The sequence below is a fragment of the Bufo bufo genome, chromosome 5, assembly GCF_905171765.1.
Source record: "Bufo bufo chromosome 5, aBufBuf1.1, whole genome shotgun sequence".
Lineage (NCBI taxonomy): Eukaryota > Metazoa > Chordata > Amphibia > Anura > Bufonidae > Bufo > Bufo bufo.
In genome coordinates, this window is record NC_053393.1 from 550,946,861 (window position 1) to 550,969,622 (window position 22,762).

At 45.7% G+C, this 22,762-nt stretch overlaps 1 protein-coding gene across 2 annotated transcripts in view; it reads left to right on the forward strand.

The window, feature by feature from the left end:
• Window positions 1-22,762, forward strand: part of LOC121000817 (coiled-coil domain-containing protein 1-like) — a 111,941-nt gene that overhangs the window by 19,755 nt on the left and 69,424 nt on the right. For both annotated transcript variants that reach the window (XM_040431487.1, XM_040431486.1), the window contains exons 4-5: window positions 987-1,062; window positions 3,276-3,370. In XM_040431487.1, coding sequence (XP_040287421.1) covers window positions 987-1,062; window positions 3,276-3,370 — 171 coding nt within the window. The remainder of the gene's footprint in view (window positions 1-986; window positions 1,063-3,275; window positions 3,371-22,762) is intronic.

The following is a 22,762-nucleotide window of genomic DNA, read 5'->3' on the forward strand; positions in this document are numbered from 1 at the left end:
GGCGTAGTCATACAAGCAATGGGTCAGGGCAGGTGGCACAGATACAGGTCAGGCAATCCGGGTCATCCACAGAAGAGTCGAGAAGGAGCAGGTAAGGATCAGACAGGTAGCGGAATCCAGAAGACAAGCACGCGTCAAGAGCACAAGCACAGACAAATTCACCTTTGCAGGACACAAAGAAGCTTTGATGCTCATGCACCTGGGAAGAGGACTGGACCACCCAAATAGGTGCAGGATGGCAGGGATTGGTTAAACAGGACACATGTACAAAAAATTTAGGCCCCTTTCACACGAGCGAGTTTTCTGCGCAGGTGCAATGCGTGACATGACCGTATAGCACCCGCACTGAATCCAGACCCATTTATTTCAATGGGTCTGTGTACAAGAGCGTTTTTTTACACTCATCAGTTCTGCGTTGCGCTAAAAACTCAGCATGTTCTATATTCTGCGTTTTTCACGCAGCCCTGGCCCACAGAAGTGAATGGGGCTTCAGTGAAAAATGCATTGCATCCGGAAGCAAGTGCGGGTGCGATGCGTATTTCACTGATGGTTGCTAAGAGATGTTGTTTGTAAACCTTCCGTTTTTTATCACGCGCGTGAAAAACGCATCAAAACGCATTGCACCCGCGCGGAAAAAACTGAACAACAGAACACAATTGCAGACAAAACTGACTGAACCTGCTTGCAAAATGGTGTGAGTTTCACTGAACGCATCCGTAGCCAATCCGTCATGCCCGGGAGCGGACAATGACAGAGGCAGCAAGAGAGGACAGTGCTCGCCGAACACGGAGCCGAGGACTGAGGCGGTGAGAACATCGACAGTCAGCAAACACCGTTATAAGTGTCCATGCAGAATTTTAGTTTTTTATCAATGCTCTGTGTCTTCTGTGTCTCTTCTGTTTTCTTGCATTAACATGAATTTTATTTTGTTTACTTTTTTATCATCATTTTATTCTCTTACATTTTTCTTTTTCCAAATCATACAGGATGACGATGCAGGGGACGCCTCAGAACCTGATGAAGATCTTCCAATAGAATCCATGGACAGGATCCATCTATCTGGTATATTTTTGATATTTCCAAAACCATTATTGGCTTTCACCTGATCGTTTTGCTGATCTTAGGATAAATCACATTTTCTGCCTCCTGTAACGGCTCCTAGAAGATTGCGTCTCGCTCTCCAGGAACTAATGCTGATGTGAATAAACACCGTGTGATGCTTCATTTACCCTGCGGGGGGCGCTGCAGAGAAATCCAAACCCCACAGATTACAGCTGATTGCTGAGGGTTGTACAGAAATCAAGTTGAGCAAGAAAATAAAAATAAAACCTTGATGTTTTCTCATCATGTATTTGTGAATATTTCATAGAGTGCGGTATCTGGATTCGCCATGTAACTGCTCTCTGGGTGGCTTGTTAATAAAGCAGCTCTCTTCCTCTCTCCCAGCAGGTCTGGACTTAATAAATATTTCTTAGCTTTTATTTACATTTGAGCAAAAAGTGTCCAAAATTATTCATCCCCTTCTCAATAATCAATAGAAAAGCCTTTATTGGCTATTACAGCAATCGAACGCTTCCTATAATTGCAGACCAGCTTTTTGCAGGTCTCCACAGGTATTTTTGCCCATTCATCTTTAGCAATGAGCTCCAAATCTTTCAGGTTGGAGGGTCTTCTTGCCATCACCCTGATCTTTAGCTCCCTCCACAGATTCTCCATTGGATCCAAGTCTGGACTCTGGCTGGGCCGCTCCAAAACGTTCATGTTGTTGTCTGCTAACCATTTCTTCACCACTTTTGCTGTGTGTTTTGGGTCATTGTCATGCTGAAATGTCCACTGGTGCCCAAGGCCACGTTTCTCTGCAGACCACCTGATGTTGTCGGTCAGAATCCTCATGTATTGCTCTTTTTTCATGGTGCCGTTTACTGTGATTTGGTTCCCTGCTCCATTGGCTGAAAAACACCTCCAAAGCATTAGGTTCCCACCACCATGTCTGACAGTGGGGATGGTGTTCTCTGGGTTGACGGCTTCTCCTTTTTTACGCCAAATGAAGGAAACATTATTGTGACCAAACAATTCAATTTTTGTTTAATCTGAACATAACACAGAAGACCACAAGTCTTCTTCTTTGTCCAGATGAGCTTTTGCAAAGGCCAAGCGAGCTTTTGTGTGCCTTATCTGGAGAAGTGGCGTCCTCCTTGGTCTGCATTGTGTAGTGTCCGTTGGATTGTCTGCCTTGAGACATTGCCACCAGCAGAGCCCAGATTCACCAGGATGGCCTTGGTGGTGATCCTTGGATTCCTTTTCACCTCTCTAACTATCCTCCTGGCCAGCACAGGTCTCACTTTTGGCTTCCGACCACGTCCTCTGAGATTTTCCACAGTGCGGAACATCTTGTATTTTTTGCTCAAATGTAAATAAAAGCTGAGAAATGTTTTTCCCCACAATAATGCCTCTTGTACATCGTCTTATTATCTTTTGGGAGACACCTATGTCATTTCCCGTCAAAAAAATTACTTGCTGGTTGAATAAAAGTAACTTTAAGTCAAAATTTTCCAGGGGTATGAATAATTATGGGCAGCGCTGTATATATGTATAATGTGGAGTTACGCAATATACTAAAAGTGGTTTTCCGAGAGCTTTTTGTTGATGACCTACCTGGATAGCTCATCAGTATCTGATCGGTGGGGGTCCAACACCTGGTTCCCCCGTCGATTTAGCTGGTTGAGAAGGCAGTGGTGCTGACAGTAGCGCCGCGGACTTCTCCAGCTTTTTCTAGTCCATGTGACAATTTCATCAGTTATGTGGCGTAGGTGATGCTGAGCCCCATAGACGTGAATGGGGCGATTCCAAAAACAGCTGCTATACAATGTACGGTGCTGTGCTTGGTGAGCTCGGAGAAGGCCGTGGGGGTCCCGGGTGTCAGACCCCCACGATCAGATATCCTGAGGATAGGCCATCAGTAAAAAATCCTGGAAAACCTCTTTAGGTATAAAGTTTAGCTCCACAATACTTTTGCAATATTCCTTTAAAGAGGAGTTACACTTTATGGAGATTTCCTCGCCGTCTCTTCTCCTCCTTGTTCCTTCCTTCCAGTCTCTATAAAAGGCGTTCACTTTCCTGATTCTCTTCAGACTTAGTTTCCTCAGTCGCTCGGCAGACACATAAGGTGCAGCCTGCAGCGCAGTCAGTGTAGCGGAGCTGTGTTCCTGGACAGGGAGCGATGGGCGTCTTCCTGATTTACTTCTTATGTCTTCATACGTGTTTTGTGCTCTCAGCCCCCGGATATGAAGACGACTCCTCTGTCGATCATCTTTCTGAGGGGCTTTACGAAGAGGAGGCAGACGTCTCGGGGAGCGATGAACCCGACCTGGTAATATTACACTTATTATTACTATGCGTATCACTCTGCTGCGGTATTATTAGGTATTAGCAGTAACAGTTTTATTATCAGAGCACCTGTTCACATTGTATTTCTTTACTGCACAGTTTTACAATAAATTGCAGCGTTTTTTCGGTGCAGGTTATTTTGCTTGTGTTTTTAACATATTTTACCTATAAAAGCCGTGTAGCTTGTGGTTATTACTGCACGGATTTGAGGAAGTTCTAGTTCGTGTTCAGGTTGTGGTATAATGTGAATCCTCTAAAGCAGTGCTTCTCAAATAGTGTGGCGCGCCCCCCAGGGGGGCTCGTTCAGGGCCTGGAGTTGGGGGCCGCCAATAGCGGTGGGGCGGTGCGGTCACTGTACTATAGCCCCGCCCCACCGCTCCTCCCCAGTTATAAAATGTGTAAAATTAATAATGATTCTATTCATGAGGCCCCCTCTGTAGTAGAACATTCAATATATCCATGATCCTACTCACAGGGCTGTTACCGTAATCCAGGCCGGCCGGGCAGACGAGCGGCAGCGTCACTGACTGACGTCACGTGCCTGCCCGGAATACTTCATGAATGAAGCAGGCGGCTCAGGCACGTGACGTCAGTCAGTGACGCTGCCGCTCGTCTGCCCGGCCGGCCTGGATTACGGTAACAGCCCTGTGAGTAGGATCATGGATATATTGAATGTTCTACTACAGAGGGGGCCTCATGAATAGAATCATTATTCATTTTACACATTTTATAACTGTACTGGAACGGCAATGGGGGGGTCTGTGGATGGCAGTGTTATGGGGGGGTCTGTGGATGGCACTGTTATGGGGTGGGGGGTCTGTGGATGGCACATATATAACAGTGCCAGCCACAGATCCCCCTGTAACAGTGCCAGCCACAGATCCCCCCCATAAGTGTTCGTCATCCACAGAACCCCCCATAAGTGTGTGTCCGTCATCCACAGATCCCCCCATAAGTGTGTGTCCGTCATCCACAGATCCCCCCCATAAGTGTGTGTCCGTCATCCACAGATCCCCCCCATAAGTGTCCGTCATCCACAGATCCCCCCCATAAGTGTCCGTCATCCACAGATCCCTCCCATAAGTGTCCGTTATCCACAGATCCCCCCATAAGTGTCCGTCATCCACAGATCCCCCCATAAGTGTCCGTCATCCACAGATCCCCCCATAAGTGTCCGTTATCCACAGATCCCCCCATAAGTGTCCGTCATCCACAGATCCCCCCATAAGTGTGTGTTCGTCATCCACAGATCCCCCCATAAGTGTGTGTCCGTCATCCACAGATCCCCCCATAAGTGTGTGTCCGTCATCCACAGATCCCCCCCATAAGTGTGTGTCCATCATCCACAGATCCCCCCATAAGTGTCCGTCATCCACAGATCCCCCCATAAGTGTGTGTCCGTCATCCACAGATCCCCCCCATAAGTGTCCGTTATCCACAGATCCCCCCATAAGTGTCCGTCATCCACAGATCCCCCCATAAGTGTGTGTTCGTCATCCACAGATCCCCCCATAAGTGTGTGTCCGTCATCCACAGATCCCCCCATAAGTGTGTGTCCGTCATCCACAGATCCCCCCCATAAGTGTGTGTCATCCACAGATCCCCCCCATAAGTGTCCGTCATCCACAGATCCCCCCCATAAGTGTCCGTTATCCACAGATCCCCCCCATAAGTGTGTGTCATCCACAGATCCCCCCCATAAGTGTCCGTCATCCACAGATCCCCCCCATAAGTGTCCGTTATCCACAGATCCCCCCATAAGTGTCCGTCATCCACAGATCCCCCCATAAGTGTCCGTCATCCACAAGCGGCGTCCCACGCGGCGTCGGTTGCCTAGCAACTCTACGGCTGGAGAGAGGGAGCCCCCGACAAATGATACTATTTACAGTCGCGCGGGGGGCGCAAAATGTTTTCTTCTTCCTAGGGGGGGGCATGACAGAAAATAATTGAGAAGCACTGCTCTAAAGGCATTCCGTTATGCATTAGTCATAGAATTGCGTTATGGTCCGTGGTAACAGAATCCATAACGCAATTCACATTATACCACAACCCGAACACTAACTCGAACTTCAAAATATGAAGTTCGCTCATCCCTAGTAGTAGTATTATTAGATTTATTATTCCGTTTTTATGATTTATTAATTTATTCCATATGTTTATGATATTTATTACTTATTACTATTATTTATATTATACATATAATATTATTGTACTTTATTTGCAGTGATTGATATTCCTGTATATAGTGTCATCATTATTCCCTATTATTAGTAGTATTTATTGTATGTAGTATTTTTATTCAGTTTTTCATTATTTATTATATTATTCTTTACTTTCATGGTTTTTTTGTTTGAAAAATGCATCAAAACTGATTGCACCCGCGCGGAAAAAACTGAAAGACTGAACGCAAATGCAGACAAAACTGACTGAACTTTCTTGTGAAATGGTGTGAGTTTCACTGAACGCATCCTGAGCCAATCCGTATAGTTCGTGTGAAAGCGGTCTTATAGCGTCACTGGGTGAGGTGAGGTTCCAGCACCAGCACAACAAAACAAAATATACACCTGCCCGTCTGGGCTCTGCCTAATACACAGGCGGTTCTGCAGCGCACGGGGGTTAACCTCCATGGGATCCCTTTTAGATGGTATAAGTGTTTGTCATGACGCCAGTTGCCCGGAAGCAACAGGGGCGCAGGGTCCCCTTTTTAGTGATGTGGATGGTACCCAGGGTAGGAATGCCAGAGTGGTGTTGGGGGGCCTAATCTCCCTTAAATGTGGCTGTGCACTTGTCACGGTGCTCCTACCTGGATACGGTGGAATCCCAGGCGTTGTCATGCGCAGCAAAATCAAGGGGTAGTTGAATGGTGGGATGAAGAAAGAAATTGGAGTCCAGACCCGGTAAAATGTTGAACAACAGCTTTACTTGAATAAACTTTCATCAGGGAACAATCTTCCAAATTTGTCTTGGACACCAGCAGGCTTTAGCATTAATTCTGGCAGGGAAGCACACTCGGCTCTGCTACATCAGATGCTCTCTGGCTCTGCTGTCCTGATAGGATTAAATAGGAACTTTTCCCTTTGCTGTGCTTAACTTTCTGTAGTTTGGTCTGTCTTTGTCTTTATCCAGAGGAGCTTTCTCTTCCTGGCTCCTGAGGCTTGTAGCTTGGGCCTCTAAGTCCAGCAGAGCTGAGGGTGCTCTGCTGGCTGGAACACAGCCTTCCCCTCGAAGGGGGTAAGCTAGACTCACCACTGACCTTCAGTAACTAAGTCAACTCCTCCCTAGAAGGAGAGAAGAGAATGGAAAGAGGGGTTCCATCCTCTGTCCCTGTAGCTCTGCCATTAATGCCGCCATCTGCTGGTGAACCAGGCACATTACACATAAACAGTTGCATAATCAGAAATAGCAATACACATTCTGTTCTCGCGCTCCTTGTGCTGTCAGTTCCCCCATAATGAGAAAGAGAGAACAGAAGGCGAGAAATCTTTACTGATTTACTGAAAAGGAAAAACTACAATCTTACGTTGACATAAGTCTTCAGCCCCTTTACTCAGGACATAAGTCTTCAGCCCCTTTACTCAGGACATAAATCTTCAGCCCCTTTACTTAGGACTTTGCTGAAGCCCCTTTGGCAGTGATTCGAGTCTCCAGTCTTCTTGGAGATGATGCTACAAGGCAGGGGTGTAGCTAAAAGCTCATTGGCCCTGGTGAAAGAGTTCAGCTTAGGCCCCCGTCCCTCAGTGCTTGTTGGCAAGGGGCAGGGGAGCACATAGCCTTCCTGCTGCCTGAGGCAAACATTGAAAGGGCACCCCCTCATGCCAAATTCTTGACCTAACCTCTTCCCTCCAGCAAGAGGTGTAAATTGACCAGTATGCACTTTCTATAATGCCAGTGTCTTATGTGGCACAAGGGTCTTTGGGCCCCCTTAGGCTCTTGGGCCCGGTAGCGACTGCTACCTCTGCACCCCCTATAGCTACGCCCCTGTTACAAGGTTTACTCCTGGATTTGGGGATATTCGTCCATTCTTCTCTGCAGATTCTCTCCACCTCTTTGGAAGATAACACAGCAGTGCCCCTACAGGGATGTATCCTACTGGGGTAGCCTTATTGTTGGGGGCAAGCAGGACTTGCGCCTGTGCACCCTGGGCTGGGTCCTGATCCACTGGCGCCGGGGGACAATCTCCCGCTGAGTTCCCATCCATAACGGTCGATGTATCCTGCCGACTACGCCAAGTTGTAAGCCGTGTACCAGGGTGGCCTCCCCAGGATACAGCGAAGTCACCGACAAGGAAAACGACACTGACACCAGCTTAATATGTACGAACAGAAACTTTACTTAGGCAAAAAGTAATAATACAAGCATAACCAAAACAATACAAACAGGCATAGAAAACGCTATATGCCGGACCCACAGTCAATGTCCCGGCCCACTGGACAGGCCTAGCCGATGGCGGACACAGCAGAGCCTGCACGTCGTGCTGTGCCGCTACAGAGAACACCCCAAGCCGGTGGCAGACGCAGCAGAGCCTGCAAGTTAATAACTGCGCTGCAGTCCAGTACAGTAAAGCCTAGCAAACGATATAATAGTGACTAACTAACTAATGCGAGGCCTAGGCTAGTCTCTGTTACTTCAGGCGCCACACAATATATTACAATCAGTAACCAGGTGTACTGACCTGCGTCCGTTCTGGGCCCGAGGATGCAGCCTACCAGTGATGGCCACCAACTTCTCTGCAACCGTGCGGCCTTGCTTGATGATGAGGCCTTCTGTCCACACACTGAACTGGTCTTTCTGGGACAACCTCTCTTTCAAAAGAGCTGGATTCAGTCAGGGTATAACAGCTACTCTCCTTCTTCTGAGTGTCCATTAACTGCCGGACATCTGCAAGCCAGGATGGAATCGGATTCAGTCCCTCACAGCACAATCCTTCCACCATGCCAGATCAACACTTCCTGGTTCACTCACAGGCAGTAGCATATTCAAATCTCAGAGTGTGCTGGCTGTAGCTGCAAAACAGTGGCCTCTAGTGCCCGGAAAGGGAAATGACAGTTTAAGTACAGACATTATGCAGAAATAGCTGTTTCACAATCTCACACTTCAGCCCCTTTACTCAGGACATAAGTCTTCAGCCCCTTTGGCAGTGATTCCAGCCTCCAGTCTTCTTGGAGAGGATGCCACAAGATTTACTCCTGGATTTGGGGATTTTCGGCCGTTCTTCTCTGCAGATCCTTTCCACTTCTGTCAGGTTGGATGAAGGCCGTCAGTGGACAGCCATTTTCAGGTCTCTCCAGAGATGTTCCATTGGGGTCAGGGCTCTGGCTGGGCCCCTCAAGGACATTCCCAGAGTTGTCCCTAAGCTGTTCCTGTGCTGTCTTGGTTCTGTCCTTAGGGTCATTGTTTTGTTGGACAGTGAACCTTTTTCTAAGGTCCAGAGTTCTGGATCAGGTTCTCATTAAGAATATCTCTGGACTTTGCTCCATTCATCTTTCCCTCCACCCTGACCAGTCTCCCTGCCCCCCCTAACATGATGCTTCCACCACCATGCTTCACTGTACAGATGGTATTGGGCAGGTGATGAGCGTCGCCTAGGTTCCTCCAGACATGATACTGCCACCACCATGCTTCACTGTAGGAATCGTATTGGGCAGGTGATGAGCGGCGCCTGGTATTCTCCAGACATGATGCTTCCACCACCATGCTTCACTGTAGGGATGATATTGGGCAGGTGATGAGCGGCGCCTGGTCTCCTCCAGATATGATGCTTAGGCTCCTTTCACACGGGCAAGAATTCAGTGCGGGTGCAATGCGTGAGGTGAACGCATTGCACCCGCACCGAATCCTGACCCATTCACTTCAATGAAGCTGTTCAGATGAGCGTTGATTTTCACGCATCACTTGTGCGTTGCGTGAAAATCGCAGTTTGTTCTATATTCTGCGTTTGTCACGCAACGCAGGCCCCATAGAAATAAATGGGGCTGCGTTAAAATCGCAAGCACATGCAAGCAAGTGCAGATGTGATGCGATTTTCATGGATGGTTGCTAAGGAGATGAGGGATGAGCGACCCGGGACCCCATTTACTGTACTTTATTATTTTCCATTATAACATGGTTATAAGGGAAAATAATAGCATTCTGAATACAGAATGATCAGTAAAATGTCCATTAAGGGTTAAAAAATAATTTAAAAAAATTACTTACCTCATCCACTTGATGGCGCAATGGATGTTCTTCTTAAACCACCTGCAAAAGGACCTTCGCTGACGTCATCGCGCTCACCACGTGGTTTGCAGGTCCTGCAAGAAGAAGAAAGAAGAGGATAACGGCTGCACGATCAAGTGGATGAGGTAAGTAATTTTTTAATATTTTTTTAACCCTTAATGGACATTTTACTTACCATTTTGTATTAAGAATGCTATTATTTTCCTTTATAACCTTGTTATAATGGAAAATAATAAATCAACAGAACACCGAACCCAAACCCGAACTTCAGTGAAGAAGTCCGGGTTCGGGTCTGGGTACCAAACATTCAGTTTTTTTATCACGCGCGTGCAAAAGGCATTGCACTCGTGCGGAAAAAACTGAAGAACGCAACGATTCTCCCTGAACGCACCCGCATCCTATCCAGCCCTCACCTGCGACGCCCTTGTGAAAGAGGCCTTAGAATTGAGGTCAGAAAGTTCCATCTTGGTTCCATCAGAGCAGAGAATCTTGTTCCTCACAGTCTGAGGTCTTTTAGATGATTTTCTAAAAACTCCAGGCGGCTTTCATGTGTCTTTTACTGAGAAGAGGCTTCTTTCTAGCTGCTCTGCCACAAAGCCCAGATTGGTGGAGGCTGCAGTGATGGTTGACCTTCTGGAAGTTTCTCCCATCTGCACACAGGATCTTTGGAGCTCAGCCAGGTGGACCATTGGGTTCTTGCTCTCTTACCAAGCCACTTAGTTTGGTGGGGCGGCAGATCTAGTAAGAGTCCTGGTTGTTCCAAACTTCTTCCATGTAAGAATTATGGAGACCAATGTGCTCTTGGCAACTTCCAGTGCAGTGCAAATGTCTTTGTTCCCTTCTCCAGATCTGAGCCTCCACACGATCCTGTCTCTGAGCTCTACAGGCAGTTCTTTCCCCCTCATGGCATGGCTATTGCTTTGAAATGCATTGTCAGTTGTGAGAAAAATGTTGTCACAAACCAGCGGGTGTGGACCCATTATGCCCCGTGACCAACCTCCTCTAAGGTCGTTGTGTAAGCGAACCCATCATTCTTTAGCATTCCTTATGGTGAGGATAGATTTTTCCGAGGGGAACACCAGGTTGCTACCCCTTGAGGAGGATTGGCACATGAAGAAGCTGGTCCAGGTGGACCAGGAGGTACCATAGCAAGGTACTAGAGGTACGGATGTAGTCAACAGGCAGAGTCTTAACCAGGAGTGACAGAGCAGAACCGAGGATGAGGCAGAGGCGTAGTCATGCAAGCAATGGGTCAGGGCAGGTGGCACAGATACAGGTCACGCAATCCGGGTCATCCACAGAAGAGTCGAGAAGGAGCAGGCAAGGATCAGACAGGTAGCGGAATCCAGAAGACAAGCACGCGTCAAGAGCACAAGCACAGACAAATTTACCTTTGCAGGACACAAAAGACCTTTGATGCTCATGCACCTGGGAAGAGGACTGGACCACCCAAAGAGGTGCAGGATGGCAGGGATTGGTTAAACAGGACACATGTACAAAACCTTTAGGCCCCTTTCACACGAGCGAGTTTTCTGCGCAGGTGCAATGCGTGACGTGACCGTATAGCACCCGCACTGAATCCAGACCCATTTATTTCAATGGGTCAGTGTAGAAGAGCGTTTTTTTTACACTCATCAGTTCTGCGTTGCGTTAAAAACTCAGCATGTTCTATATTCTGCGTTTTTCACGCAGCCCAGGCCCATAGAAGTGAATGGGGCTTCAGTGAAAAACGCATTGCATCCGGAAGCAAGTGAGGGTACGATGCGTATTTCACTGATGGTTGCTAAGAGATGTTGTTTGTAAACCTTCAGTCTTTTATCACGCGCGTGAAAAACGCATCAAAACGCATCAAAACGCATTGCACTCGCGCGGAAAAGACTGAACAACAGAACACAATTGCAGACAAAACTGACTGAACCTGCTTGCAAAATTGTGTGAGTTTCACTGAACGCATCCGTAGCCAATCCGTCACGCTCGTGTGAAAGAGGCCTTAGGCGTCTTTCAGACGGGCGTTGCGGGAAAAGGTGCGGTGCGTTGCGGGAACACGCGCAATTTTTCCGCGTGAGTGCAAAACATTGTAATGTGTTTTGCACTCGCGTGAGAAAAATCGCGCATGTTTGGTACCCATGATCCATCACATGATCCATCACCATGGTAAAAGATCATGTGATGGACCATGTGATGACCGGAGTGACGTCACCACAGGTCCTGTTCAGCAAAGAAGGAGACAGACAAGAAGCCGGCAGCGCGATCAAGTGGACTAAGGTGAGTTAAATTATTTTTTATTTTTTTAACCCCTCCAGCACTGTTTTACTATGCATTCTGTATTCAGAATGCTATTACACTGCGTGCAGAATTATTAGGCAAATGAGTATTTTGACCACATCATCCTCTTTATGCATGTTGTCTTACTCCAAGCTGTATAGGCTCGAAAGCCTACTACCAATTAAGCATATTTGGTGATGTGCATCTCTGTAATGAGAAGGGGTGTGGTCTAATGACATCAACACCCTATATTAGGTGTGCATAATTATTAGGCAACTTCCTTTCCTTTGGCAAAATGGGTCAAAAAAAGGACTTGACAGGCTCAGAAAAGTCAAAAATAGTGAGATATCTTGCAGAGGGATGCAGCACTCTTAAAATTGCAAAGCTTCTGAAGCGTGATCATCGAACAATCAAGCGTTTCATTCAAAATAGTCAACAGGGTCGCAAGAAGCGTGTGGAAAAACCAAGGCGCAAAATAACTGCCCATGAACTGAGAAAAGTCAAGCGTGCAGCTGCCAAGATGCCACTTGCCACCAGTTTGGCCATATTTCAGAGCTGCAACATCACTGGAGTGCCCAAAAGCACAAGGTGTGCAATACTCAGAGACATGGCCAAGGTAAGAAAGGCTGAAAGACGACCACCACTGAACAAGACACACAAGCTGAAACGTCAAGACTGGGCCAAGAAATATCTCAAGACTGATTTTACTAAGGTTTTATGGACTGATGAAATGAGAGTGAGTCTTGATGGGCCAGATGGATGGGCCCGTGGCTGGATTGGTAAAGGGCAGAGAGCTCCAGTCCGACTCAGACGCCAGCAAGGTGGAGGTGGAGTACTGGTTTGGGCTGGTATCATCAAAGATGAGCTTGTGGGGCCTTTTCGGGTTGAGGATGGAGTCAAGCTCAACTCCCAGTCCTACTGCCAGTTTCTGGAAGACACCTTCTTCAAGCAGTGGTACAGGAAGAAGTCTGCATCCTTCAAGAAAAACATGATTTTCATGCAGGACAATGCTCCATCACACGCGTCCAAGTACTCCACAGCGTGGCTGGCAAGAAAGGGTATAAAAGAAGAAAATCTAATGACATGGCCTCCTTGTTCACCTGATCTGAACCCCATTGAGAACCTGTGGTCCATCATCGAATGTGAGATTTACAAGGAGGGAAAACAGTACACCTCTCTGAACAGTGTCTGGGAGGCTGTGGTTGCTGCTGCACGCAATGTTGATGGTGAACAGATCAAAACACTGACAGAATCCATGGATGGCAGGCTTTTGAGTGTCCTTGCAAAGAAAGGTAGCTATATTGGTCACTGATTTGTTTTTGTTTTGTTTTTGAATGTCAGAAATGTATATTTGTGAATGTTGAGATGTTATATTGGTTTCACTGATAAATAATTGAAATGGGTATATATTTGTTTTTTGTTAAGTTGCCTAATAATTATGCACAGTAATAGTCACCTGCACACACAGATATCCCCCTAAAATAGCTAAAACTAAAAACAAACTAAAAACTACTTCCAAAAATATTCAGCTTTGATATTAATGATTTTTTTGGGTTCATTGAGAACATGGTTGTTGTTTAATAATAAAATTAATCCTCAAAAATACAACTTGCCTAATAATTCTGCACTCCCTGTATTTTCCCTTATAACCATGTTATAAGGGAAAATAATAATGATCGGGTCTCCATCCCGATCGTCTCCTAGCAACCGTGCGTGAAAATCGCACCGCATCCGCACTTGCTTGCGGATGCTTGCGATTTTCACGCAACCCCATTCACTTCTATGGGGCCTGCGTTGAGTAAAAAACGCAAAATCTAGAGCATGCTGCGATTTTCACGCAACGCACAAGTGATGCGTGAAAATCAACGCTCATGGGAACAGCCCCATAGAAATGAATGGGTGGGGATTCATTGCAGGTGCAATGCGTTCAACTCACGCATCGCATCCGAGCGGAATACTCGCCCGTGTGAAAGGGGCCTTAAAGAACAGGAAGAGACGCGCGCCGGCCCTTAACGAAGTGCTACAGGGAACAGGCTGGAAGGCATGAAGTGTGCAGGGCTGGAAGGAAACCACGGAACAGATTCCAGGAAGGACAATGCCTGCAAGGACAAAGCCCAGGACCGCGGCAGTGAATGGTAAGACACGGGCAACAGATCACCACATCTACCGGGCGCGGACAATGACAGAGGCAGCAAGGGAGGACAGTGCTCGCCCGAACACGGAGCCCAGGACTGAGGCGGTGAGAACATCGACAGCCAGCAACCACCGTTATAAGTGTCCATGCAGAATTTTAGTTTTTTATGAATGCTCTGTGTCTTCTGTGTCTCTTCTGTTTTCTTGCATTAACATGAATTTTATTTAGTTTAGTTTTTTATCATCATTTTATTCTCTTACATTTTTCTTTTTCCAAATCATACAGGATGACGCTGCAGGGGACGCCTCAGAACCTGATGAAGATCTTCCAATAGAATCCATGGACAGGATCCATCTATCTGGTATATTTTTTATATTTCCAAAACCATTATTGGCTTTCACCTGATTGTTTTGCTGATCTTAGGATAAGGCCTCCTGCACACGACCGTTGTGTGCATCCGTGGCCGTTGTGCCGTTCAATAGGTCCGTGGAAAAATCGGAAAATGCACCGTTTTGCAGCCGCATACGTGATCCGTGTTTCTTGTCCGTCAAAAAAATATGACCTGTCCTATTTTTTTGACGGACAACGGTTCGCGGACCCATTCAAGTCAATGGGTCCGTGAAAGAACACGGATGCACACAAGATTGGCATCCGCGTCCGTGATCCGTGGCCGTAGGTTACTTTCATACAGACGGATCTGAAGATCCGTCTGCATAAAAGCTTTTTCAGAGATGAGTTTTCACTTCGTGAAAACTCATATCCGACAGTATATTCTAACACAGAGGCGTTCCCATAGTGATGGGGACGCTTCTAGTTAGAATATACTACGAACTGTGTACATGACTGCCCCCTGCTGCCTGGCAGCACCCGATCTCTTACATGGGGCTGTGATCCGCACAATTAACCCCTCAGGTGCTGCACCTGAGGGGTTAATTGTGCATATCATAGCCCCCTATAAGAGATCAGGGGCTGCCAGGCAGCAGGGGACAGACCCCCCTCCCTCCCTAGTTTTAATTTCATTGGTGGCCAGTGCGGCCCCCCCGGTCCCCCCTCCTTCTATTGTATTATTTTCATTGGTGGCACAGTGTGCGGACCCCCCCGGCCCCCCCTCCCTCACTCTATTGTATTATTTTCATTGGTGGCACAGTGTAATACAATATGGCACAGTGTAAGCAATATTAGAAGCATCATACTTACCTGCTGCTCTGTCTGTGACCGGCCGGGAGCTCCTCCTACTGGTAAGTGACAGATCATTAAGCAATGCACAGCACAGACCTGTCACTTAGCAGTAGGAGGAGCTTCCGGCCGGTCACAGACAGCGCAGCAGGTAAGTATGATGCTTTTAATATTGCTAAGTAACCATGGCAACCAGGACTGCAGTAGCATCCTGGTTGCCATGGTTACCTATCGGAGCCCCAGCGATTAAACTGGGACTCCGATCGGAACTCTCCGCTGCCACCAATGATCGGGGAAGGGGTAGGGGAGAGGGGAGGCTGTACACTGGCCACCAATGATAGTAATACAATAGAGGGGGGGCTGGGGGGGGGCGCACACTGGCCACCAATGATAATACAATAGAGGGAGGGAGGGGGGGCCGGGGGGAACGCACACTGGCCACCAATGATAATACAATAGAGGACAATAGAGGGAGGGAGGGGGGCCGTGGGGGGGGGGGGCACACTGGCCACCAATGATATTCAAACTGGGGAGGGAGGAGGGTGTGCCGCCTGCTGCCTGGCAGCCCCTGATCTCTTACAGGGAGCTATGATACGCACAATTAACCCCTAAGAGATCGGGTGCTGCCAGGCAGCACGGGGCAGTCATGTACACAGTTCTCAGTATATTCTAACTTGAAGCGTCCCCATCACCATGGGAACGCCTCTGTGTTAGAATATACTGTTGGATATGAGTTTCACGATCTAACTCAAATCCGATGGTATATTCTAACATAGAGGTGTTCCCATGGTGATGGGGACGCTTCAAGTTAAAATATACCATCGGATTGGAGAAAACTCTGATCCTATGGTATATTAACTCCTGACTTTACATTGAAAGTCAATGGGGGATGAAACCGTTTTCAATTGCACCATATTGTATCAACATCAAACGGATCCATCCTTATTGACTTGCATTGTAATTCAGGACGGATCCGTTTGCCTCCGCACGGCCAGGCGGACACCAAAACGACTTTTTTTTCATGTCCGTGGATCCTCCAAAAATCAAGGAAGACCCACGGACGAAAAAACGGTCACGGATGACGGACCTACGGACCCCGTTTTTGCGGACCTTAAAAAAAAAAAGGTCGTGTGCATGAGGCCTCAATCACATTTCCTGCCTCCTGTAACGAACTGCTAGAAGATTGCGTCTCGCTCTCCAGGAGCTAATGCTGATCTGAATAAACACTGTGTGATGCTTCATTTACCCTGCGGGGGCACTGCAGAGAAATCCAAACCCCACAGATTACAGCTGATTGCTGAGGGTTGTACAGAAATCAATTTGAGCAAGAAAATAAAAATAAAACCTTGATGTTTTCTCATCATGTATTTGTGAATATTTCATAGAGTGCGGTATCTGGATTCGCCATGTAACCGCTCTCTGGGTGGCTTGTTAATAAAGCAGCTCTCTCTTCCTCTCTCCCAGCAGGTCTGGACTTAAAAAAATAATTCTTAGCTTTTATTTACATTTGAGCAAAAAGTGTCCAGTCCAAAATTATTCATCCCCTTCTCAATAATCAATAGAAAAGCCTTTATTGGCTATTACAGCAATCAAACGCTTCCTATAATTGCAGACCAGCTTTTTGCAGGTCTCCACAGGTATTTTTGCCCATTCATCTTTAGCAATGAGCTCCAAATCTTTCAGGTTGGAGGGTCTTCTTGCCATCACCCTGATCTTTAGCTCCTTCCACAGATTCTCAATTGGATCCAAGTCTGGACTCTGGCTGGGCCACTCCAAAACGTTCATGTTGTTGTCTGCCAACCATTTCTTCACCAATTTTGCTGTGTGTTTTGGGTCATTGTCATGCTGAAATGTCCACTGGTGCCCAAGGCCACGTTTCTCTGCAGACGGCCTGATGTTGTCGTTGAGAAACCTCATGTATTGCTCTTTTTTCATGGTGCCGTTTACTGTGATTTGGTTCCCTGCTCCATTGGCTGAAAAACACCCCAAAGCATTAGGTTCCCACCACCATGTCTGACAGTGGGGATGGTGTTCTCTGGGTTGACGGCTTCTCCTTTTTTACACCAAATGAAGGAAACATCATTGCGACCAAACAATTAAATTTTTGTTTCATCTGACCATAACACAGAAGACCACAAGTCTTCTTCTATGTCCAGAGGAGCTTTTTCAAAGGCGAAGAGAGCTTTTGTGTGCCTTATCTGGAGAAGTGGCGTCCTCCTTGGTCTGCAGTGTGCAGCGTCCGTTGGATTGTCTGCCTTGAGACATTGCCACCAGCAGAGCCCAGATTCACCAGGATGGCCTTGGTGGTGATCCTTGGATTCGTTTTCACCTCTCCAACTATCCTCCTGGCAGCACAGGTGTCACTTTTGGCTTCCGACCACGTCCTCTGAGATTTTCCACAGTGCGGAACATCTTGTATTTTTTGCTCAAATGTAAATAAAAGCTGAGAAATGTTTTTTCCCCCACAATAATGCCTCTTGTACATCGTCTTATTATCTTTTGGGAGACACCTATGTCATTTCCCGTCTAAAAATTACTTGCTGGTTGAATAAAAGTAACTTTAAGTCAAAATTTTCCAGGGGTATGAATAATTATGGTCAGCACTGTATATATGTATAATGTGGAGTTACGCAATATACCAAAAGTGGTTTTCCGAGAGCTTTTTGTTGATGACCTACCTGGATAGCTCATCAGTATCTGATCGGTGGGGGTCCAACACCTGGTTCCCCCGTCGATTTAGTTGGTTGAGAAGGCAGTGGTGCTGACAGTAGCGCCGCGGACTTCTCCAGCTTTTTCTAGTCCATGTGACAAGTTCATCAGTCATGCGGCGTAGGTGATGCTGAGCCCCATAGACGTGCGGTGCTGTGCTTGGTGAGCTCGGAGAAGGCCGTGGGGGTCCCAGGTGTCAGACCCCCACGATCAGATATCCTGAGGATAGGTCATCAGTAAAAAATCCTGGAAAACCTCTTTAGGTTACACTTTATGGAGATTTCCTCGCCCTCTCTTCTAGAAACATAGAATGTGTCGGCAGATAAGAACCATTTGGCCCATCTAGTCTGCCCAATATACTAAATACTATGGATAGCCCCTGGCCCTATCTTATATGAAGGATGGCCTTATGCCTATCCCATACATGCTTAAACTCCTCCACTGTATTTGCAGCTACCACTTCTGCAGGAAGGCTATTCCATGCATCCACTACTCTCTCAGTAAAGTAATACTTCCTGATATTACTTTTAAACCTTCGCCCCTCTAATTTACAACTATGTCCTCTTGTAGCAGTTTTTCTTCTGTTAAATCTTCTCTCCTCTTTTACCTTGTTGATTCCCTTTATGTATTTAGCAGTTTCTTTCATATCCCCTCTGTCTCGTCTTTCTTCCAAGCTATACATGTTAAGGTCCTTTAACCTTTCCTGGTAAGTTTTATCCTGCAATCCATGGACCAGTTTAGTAGCTCTTCTCTGAACTCTCTCCAAAGTATCAATATCCTTCTGGAGATATGGGCTCCAGTACTGAGCACAATACTCCAAATGAGGTATCACTAGTGCTCTGTAGAGCGGCATGAGCGCCCCCCTCTGTCTACTGGTAATGCCTCTCCCTATACACCCCAGCATTCTGCTCGCATCTCCTGCTGCTCTATGACATTGTCTGCCTACCTTTAAGTCTTCTTAAATAATGACTCCTAAATCCCTTTCCTCAGACACTGAGGTTAGGACTGTATCACTGATTTTATATTCTGCTCTTGGGTTTTTACGTCCCAGGTGCATTATCTTGCACTTATCAACATTAAATTTTAGTTGCCAGATTTTTGACCATTCCTCTAGTTTTCCTAAGTCCTTTTCCATTTGGTGTATCCTTCCAGGAACATCAACCCTGTTACAAATCTTTGTGTCATCAGCAAAAAGACCTTACCATCGAGGCCTTCTGCAATTTCGCTGATAAAGATATTAAACAATATGGGCCCCAGAACAGATCCCTGAGGTACCCCACTGGTAACAAGACCTTGGTCTGAATATACTCCATTGACTACAACCCTCTGCTGCCTGTCCCTCAGCCACTGCCTAATCCATTCAACAATATGGGAGTCCAAGCCCAAAGACTGCAGTTTATTGATAAGCCTTCTATGTGGGACAGTATCAAAAGCCTTACTAAAGTCTAGATAAGCGATGTCTACTGCACCTCCTCCATCTATTATTTTAGTCACCCAATCAAAAAAATCTATAAGATTAGTTTGACATGATCTCCCTGAAGTAAACCCATGCTGTTTTTCATCTTTCAATCCATGTGATTTTAGATGGTCCACAATCCTCTCCTTAAGTATGGTTTCCATTAATTTCCCCACTATTGATGTCAGGCTTACTGGCCTATAGTTGCCTGATTCCTCCCTACTACATTTCTTGTGAATGGGCACAACATTTGCTAATTTCCAATCTTCTGGGACGACTCCTGTTGCCAGTGATTGGTTAAATAAATCTGTTAATGGTTTTGCTAGTTCACCGCTGAGCTCTTTTAATAGCTTTGGGTGTATCCCATCAGGCCCCTGTTACTTATTTGTAGTAATTTTAGACAGCTGACTTAGAACCTCTTCCTCTGTAAAGACACATGCATCAAAAGATTCATTAGTCTTTCCTAACTGAGGTCCTTCTCCTTCATTTTCCTTTGTAAAAACTGAACAGAAGTATTCATTGAGGCAGTCAGCTAGTTCTTTATCTTCTTCCATATATCTTCCTTCTTTTGTTTTTAATTTGGTAATTCCTTGTTTTAGTTTAGTTTTTTCATTTATGTATTTGAAGAATGCCTTCTCGCCTTTTTTCCCTGACTGAGCTAATTTCTCTTCTGCCTCTGCTTTAGAAGCTCTTATAACTTGTTTGGCCTCTCTCTGCCTAATCTTATACATTTGTCTGTCATCCTCGTTTTTTTTTTTATAATTCCTAAATGCTATCTTTTTGTTTTTAATGATTTTGGCCACTTCTGCTGAGTACCACAGTGGTCTCTTCCTTTTTTTGCTTTTACTGACAAGCCTAATGCAATTTTCTGTTGCCTTCAATAGTGCCACTTTTAAGTAGTCCCATTTCTCCTGGACACCAATGAAACTGTTCCAGTCTGATAGGGACTCGTATACCACTAATCTTATTTTGGAAAAGTCAGTTTTTCTAAAATCTAAAACTTTTTTGTTTTTGTGTGGTGTGATTCAGTCACTGTACTTATAGTAAACCACACTGACTGGTGATCACTAGATCCCAAGCTTTCCCCTACAGTAATATCAGATACCAAATTCCCATTTGTGAATACTAAATCTAAAATGGCCTCCTTCCGGGTTGGCTCCTCCACTACTTGCTGTAGAGATAATCCCAGTAGGGAATTTAGAATATCTGTACTCCTGGCAGAACTAGCTATTTTGGTTTTCCAGTTTACATCTGGAAGATTGAAGTCTCCCATAATGATAACTTCCCCCTTCAATGTCATTTTAGCCATTTCCTCAACTAGTAGATCATCTAATTCTTTGACTTGGCTAGGTGGTCTATATATCACACCTACACGAGTTACCTTATGATTATCAAGCTGCACGGTAACCCAAACTGACGCTAAATTGTTCTCGCTAACTTGTATCAAATTACATTTTATGCTATTTTTCACATACAGGGCCACCCCTCCCCCCTTCTTGCCTTCTCTGTCTTTCCTGTATAGAGAGAACCCTGGTATTGATATATCCCAGTCATTACTCCCCTTGAACCACGTCCCAGTAACAGCTACTACATGTATGTTCTCAGATGCCATTATAGCCTCAAGTTCATTGATCTTATTCCCTAGACTGCGAGCATTTGTAGACAAGACTCTGAGCTTGTCATTTCTTAAGCTTTGTGCTACTGGCCTCTTCTGGCATTGTTCCGGGGGGCAGTTGGACTGCTGGATTATCACTCTTTTGCCCCCTTTTCCTAGTTTAAATGCTTCTTAGCAAATACTTGGAACTGTTCACCGAGGACATTCGTTCCTTTGAGAGAAAGATGCAAACCATCTTTCTTGTACAGTTCTTTTCCATTCCAACAAGAGCTAACATGAGACACAAAGCCAAACCCTTGGTTCAGACACCATTCACCAAGCCATACATTGAATTCCTTAATGCGCATCTTCCTGTCATGCTGAAGGTTATGCACAGGCAAAACTGCAGAGAATGAAACAGTTGATGCAACCTCCTGTATATCCTTTCCTCCTTGTTCTTTCCTTCCAGTCTCTATAAAAGGCGTTCACTTTCCTGATTCTCTTCAGACTTAGTTTCCTCAGTCGCTCGGCAGACACATAAGGTGCAGCCTGCAGCGCAGTCAGTGTAGCGGAGCTGTGTTCCTGGACAGGGAGCGATGGGCGTCTTCCTGATTTACTTCTTATGTCTTCATACGTGTTTTGTGCTCTCAGCCCCCGGATATGAAGACAACCCCTTTGTCGATCCTGTTTCTGAGGGGCTTTACCAAGAGGAGGCAGACGTCTCGGGGAGCGATGCATCCGACCTGGTAATATTACACTTATTATTACTATGCGTATCACTCTGCTGCGGTATTATTAGGTATTAGCAGTAACAGTTTTATTATCAGAGCACCTGTTCACATTGTATTTCTTTACTGCACAGTTTTACAATAATTTGCAGCGTTTTTTCGGTGCAGGTTATTTTGCTTGTGTTTTTAACATATTTTACCTATAAAAACCGCGTAGCTTGTGGTTATTACTGCACGGATTTGACGCTCACACTGGGAGTACCAGCACTCAGAGACTTTGTCTTTATTTTCCATGTGATGATTTTTATTAGTTGTAATTAGGGATGAGCGAACTTCATACTTTGACGTTCTAGTTCGTGTTCAGGTTGTGGTATAATGTGAATTGCGTTATGGATTCCGTTACCACGGACCATAACGCAATTCCATGACGGAATGCCTTTAGAGTCCGTCATAGTCTATGGCCAGCATAATGGATCCGTTATGCAGGCCATAGACTTCTATTATGACGGAATGAATAACGCAATGCCTCTAAAGGCATTCCGTTCTGCATTCAGTCATAGAATTGCGTTATGGTCCGTGGTAACAGAATCCATAACGCAATTCACATTATACCACAACCTGAACACGAACTCAAACTTCAAAATATGAAGTTCGCTCATCCGTAGTAGTAATACTATTAGATTTATTATTCTGTTTTTATGGCTTATTAATTTATTTAATATGTTTATGATATTTATTACTTATTATTACTATTATTACTATTATACATATAATATTATTGTACTTTATTTGCAGTGATAGATATTACTGTATATAGTGTCATCATTATTCCCTTTTATTATTAGTAGTATTTATTGTATGTAGTATTTTTATTCAGTTTTTCGTTATTTATTAGCCTGGCTATGAGCTGAGCGCTGCGATTGGCCAGCGCTACAGCATAGGAGAAAGAGACGCCAGCAGGTTCCCCTGGGTGGAGCCTAACTATGAACATACCAGAGGCTATAACCGGAGAACGGAGCGGCGCCCGGGGATAACAGTAAGTGCAGAGGGATCCCTGGACGCCGCTCTACACGTCTATATAGTCAGTTTAGATACTT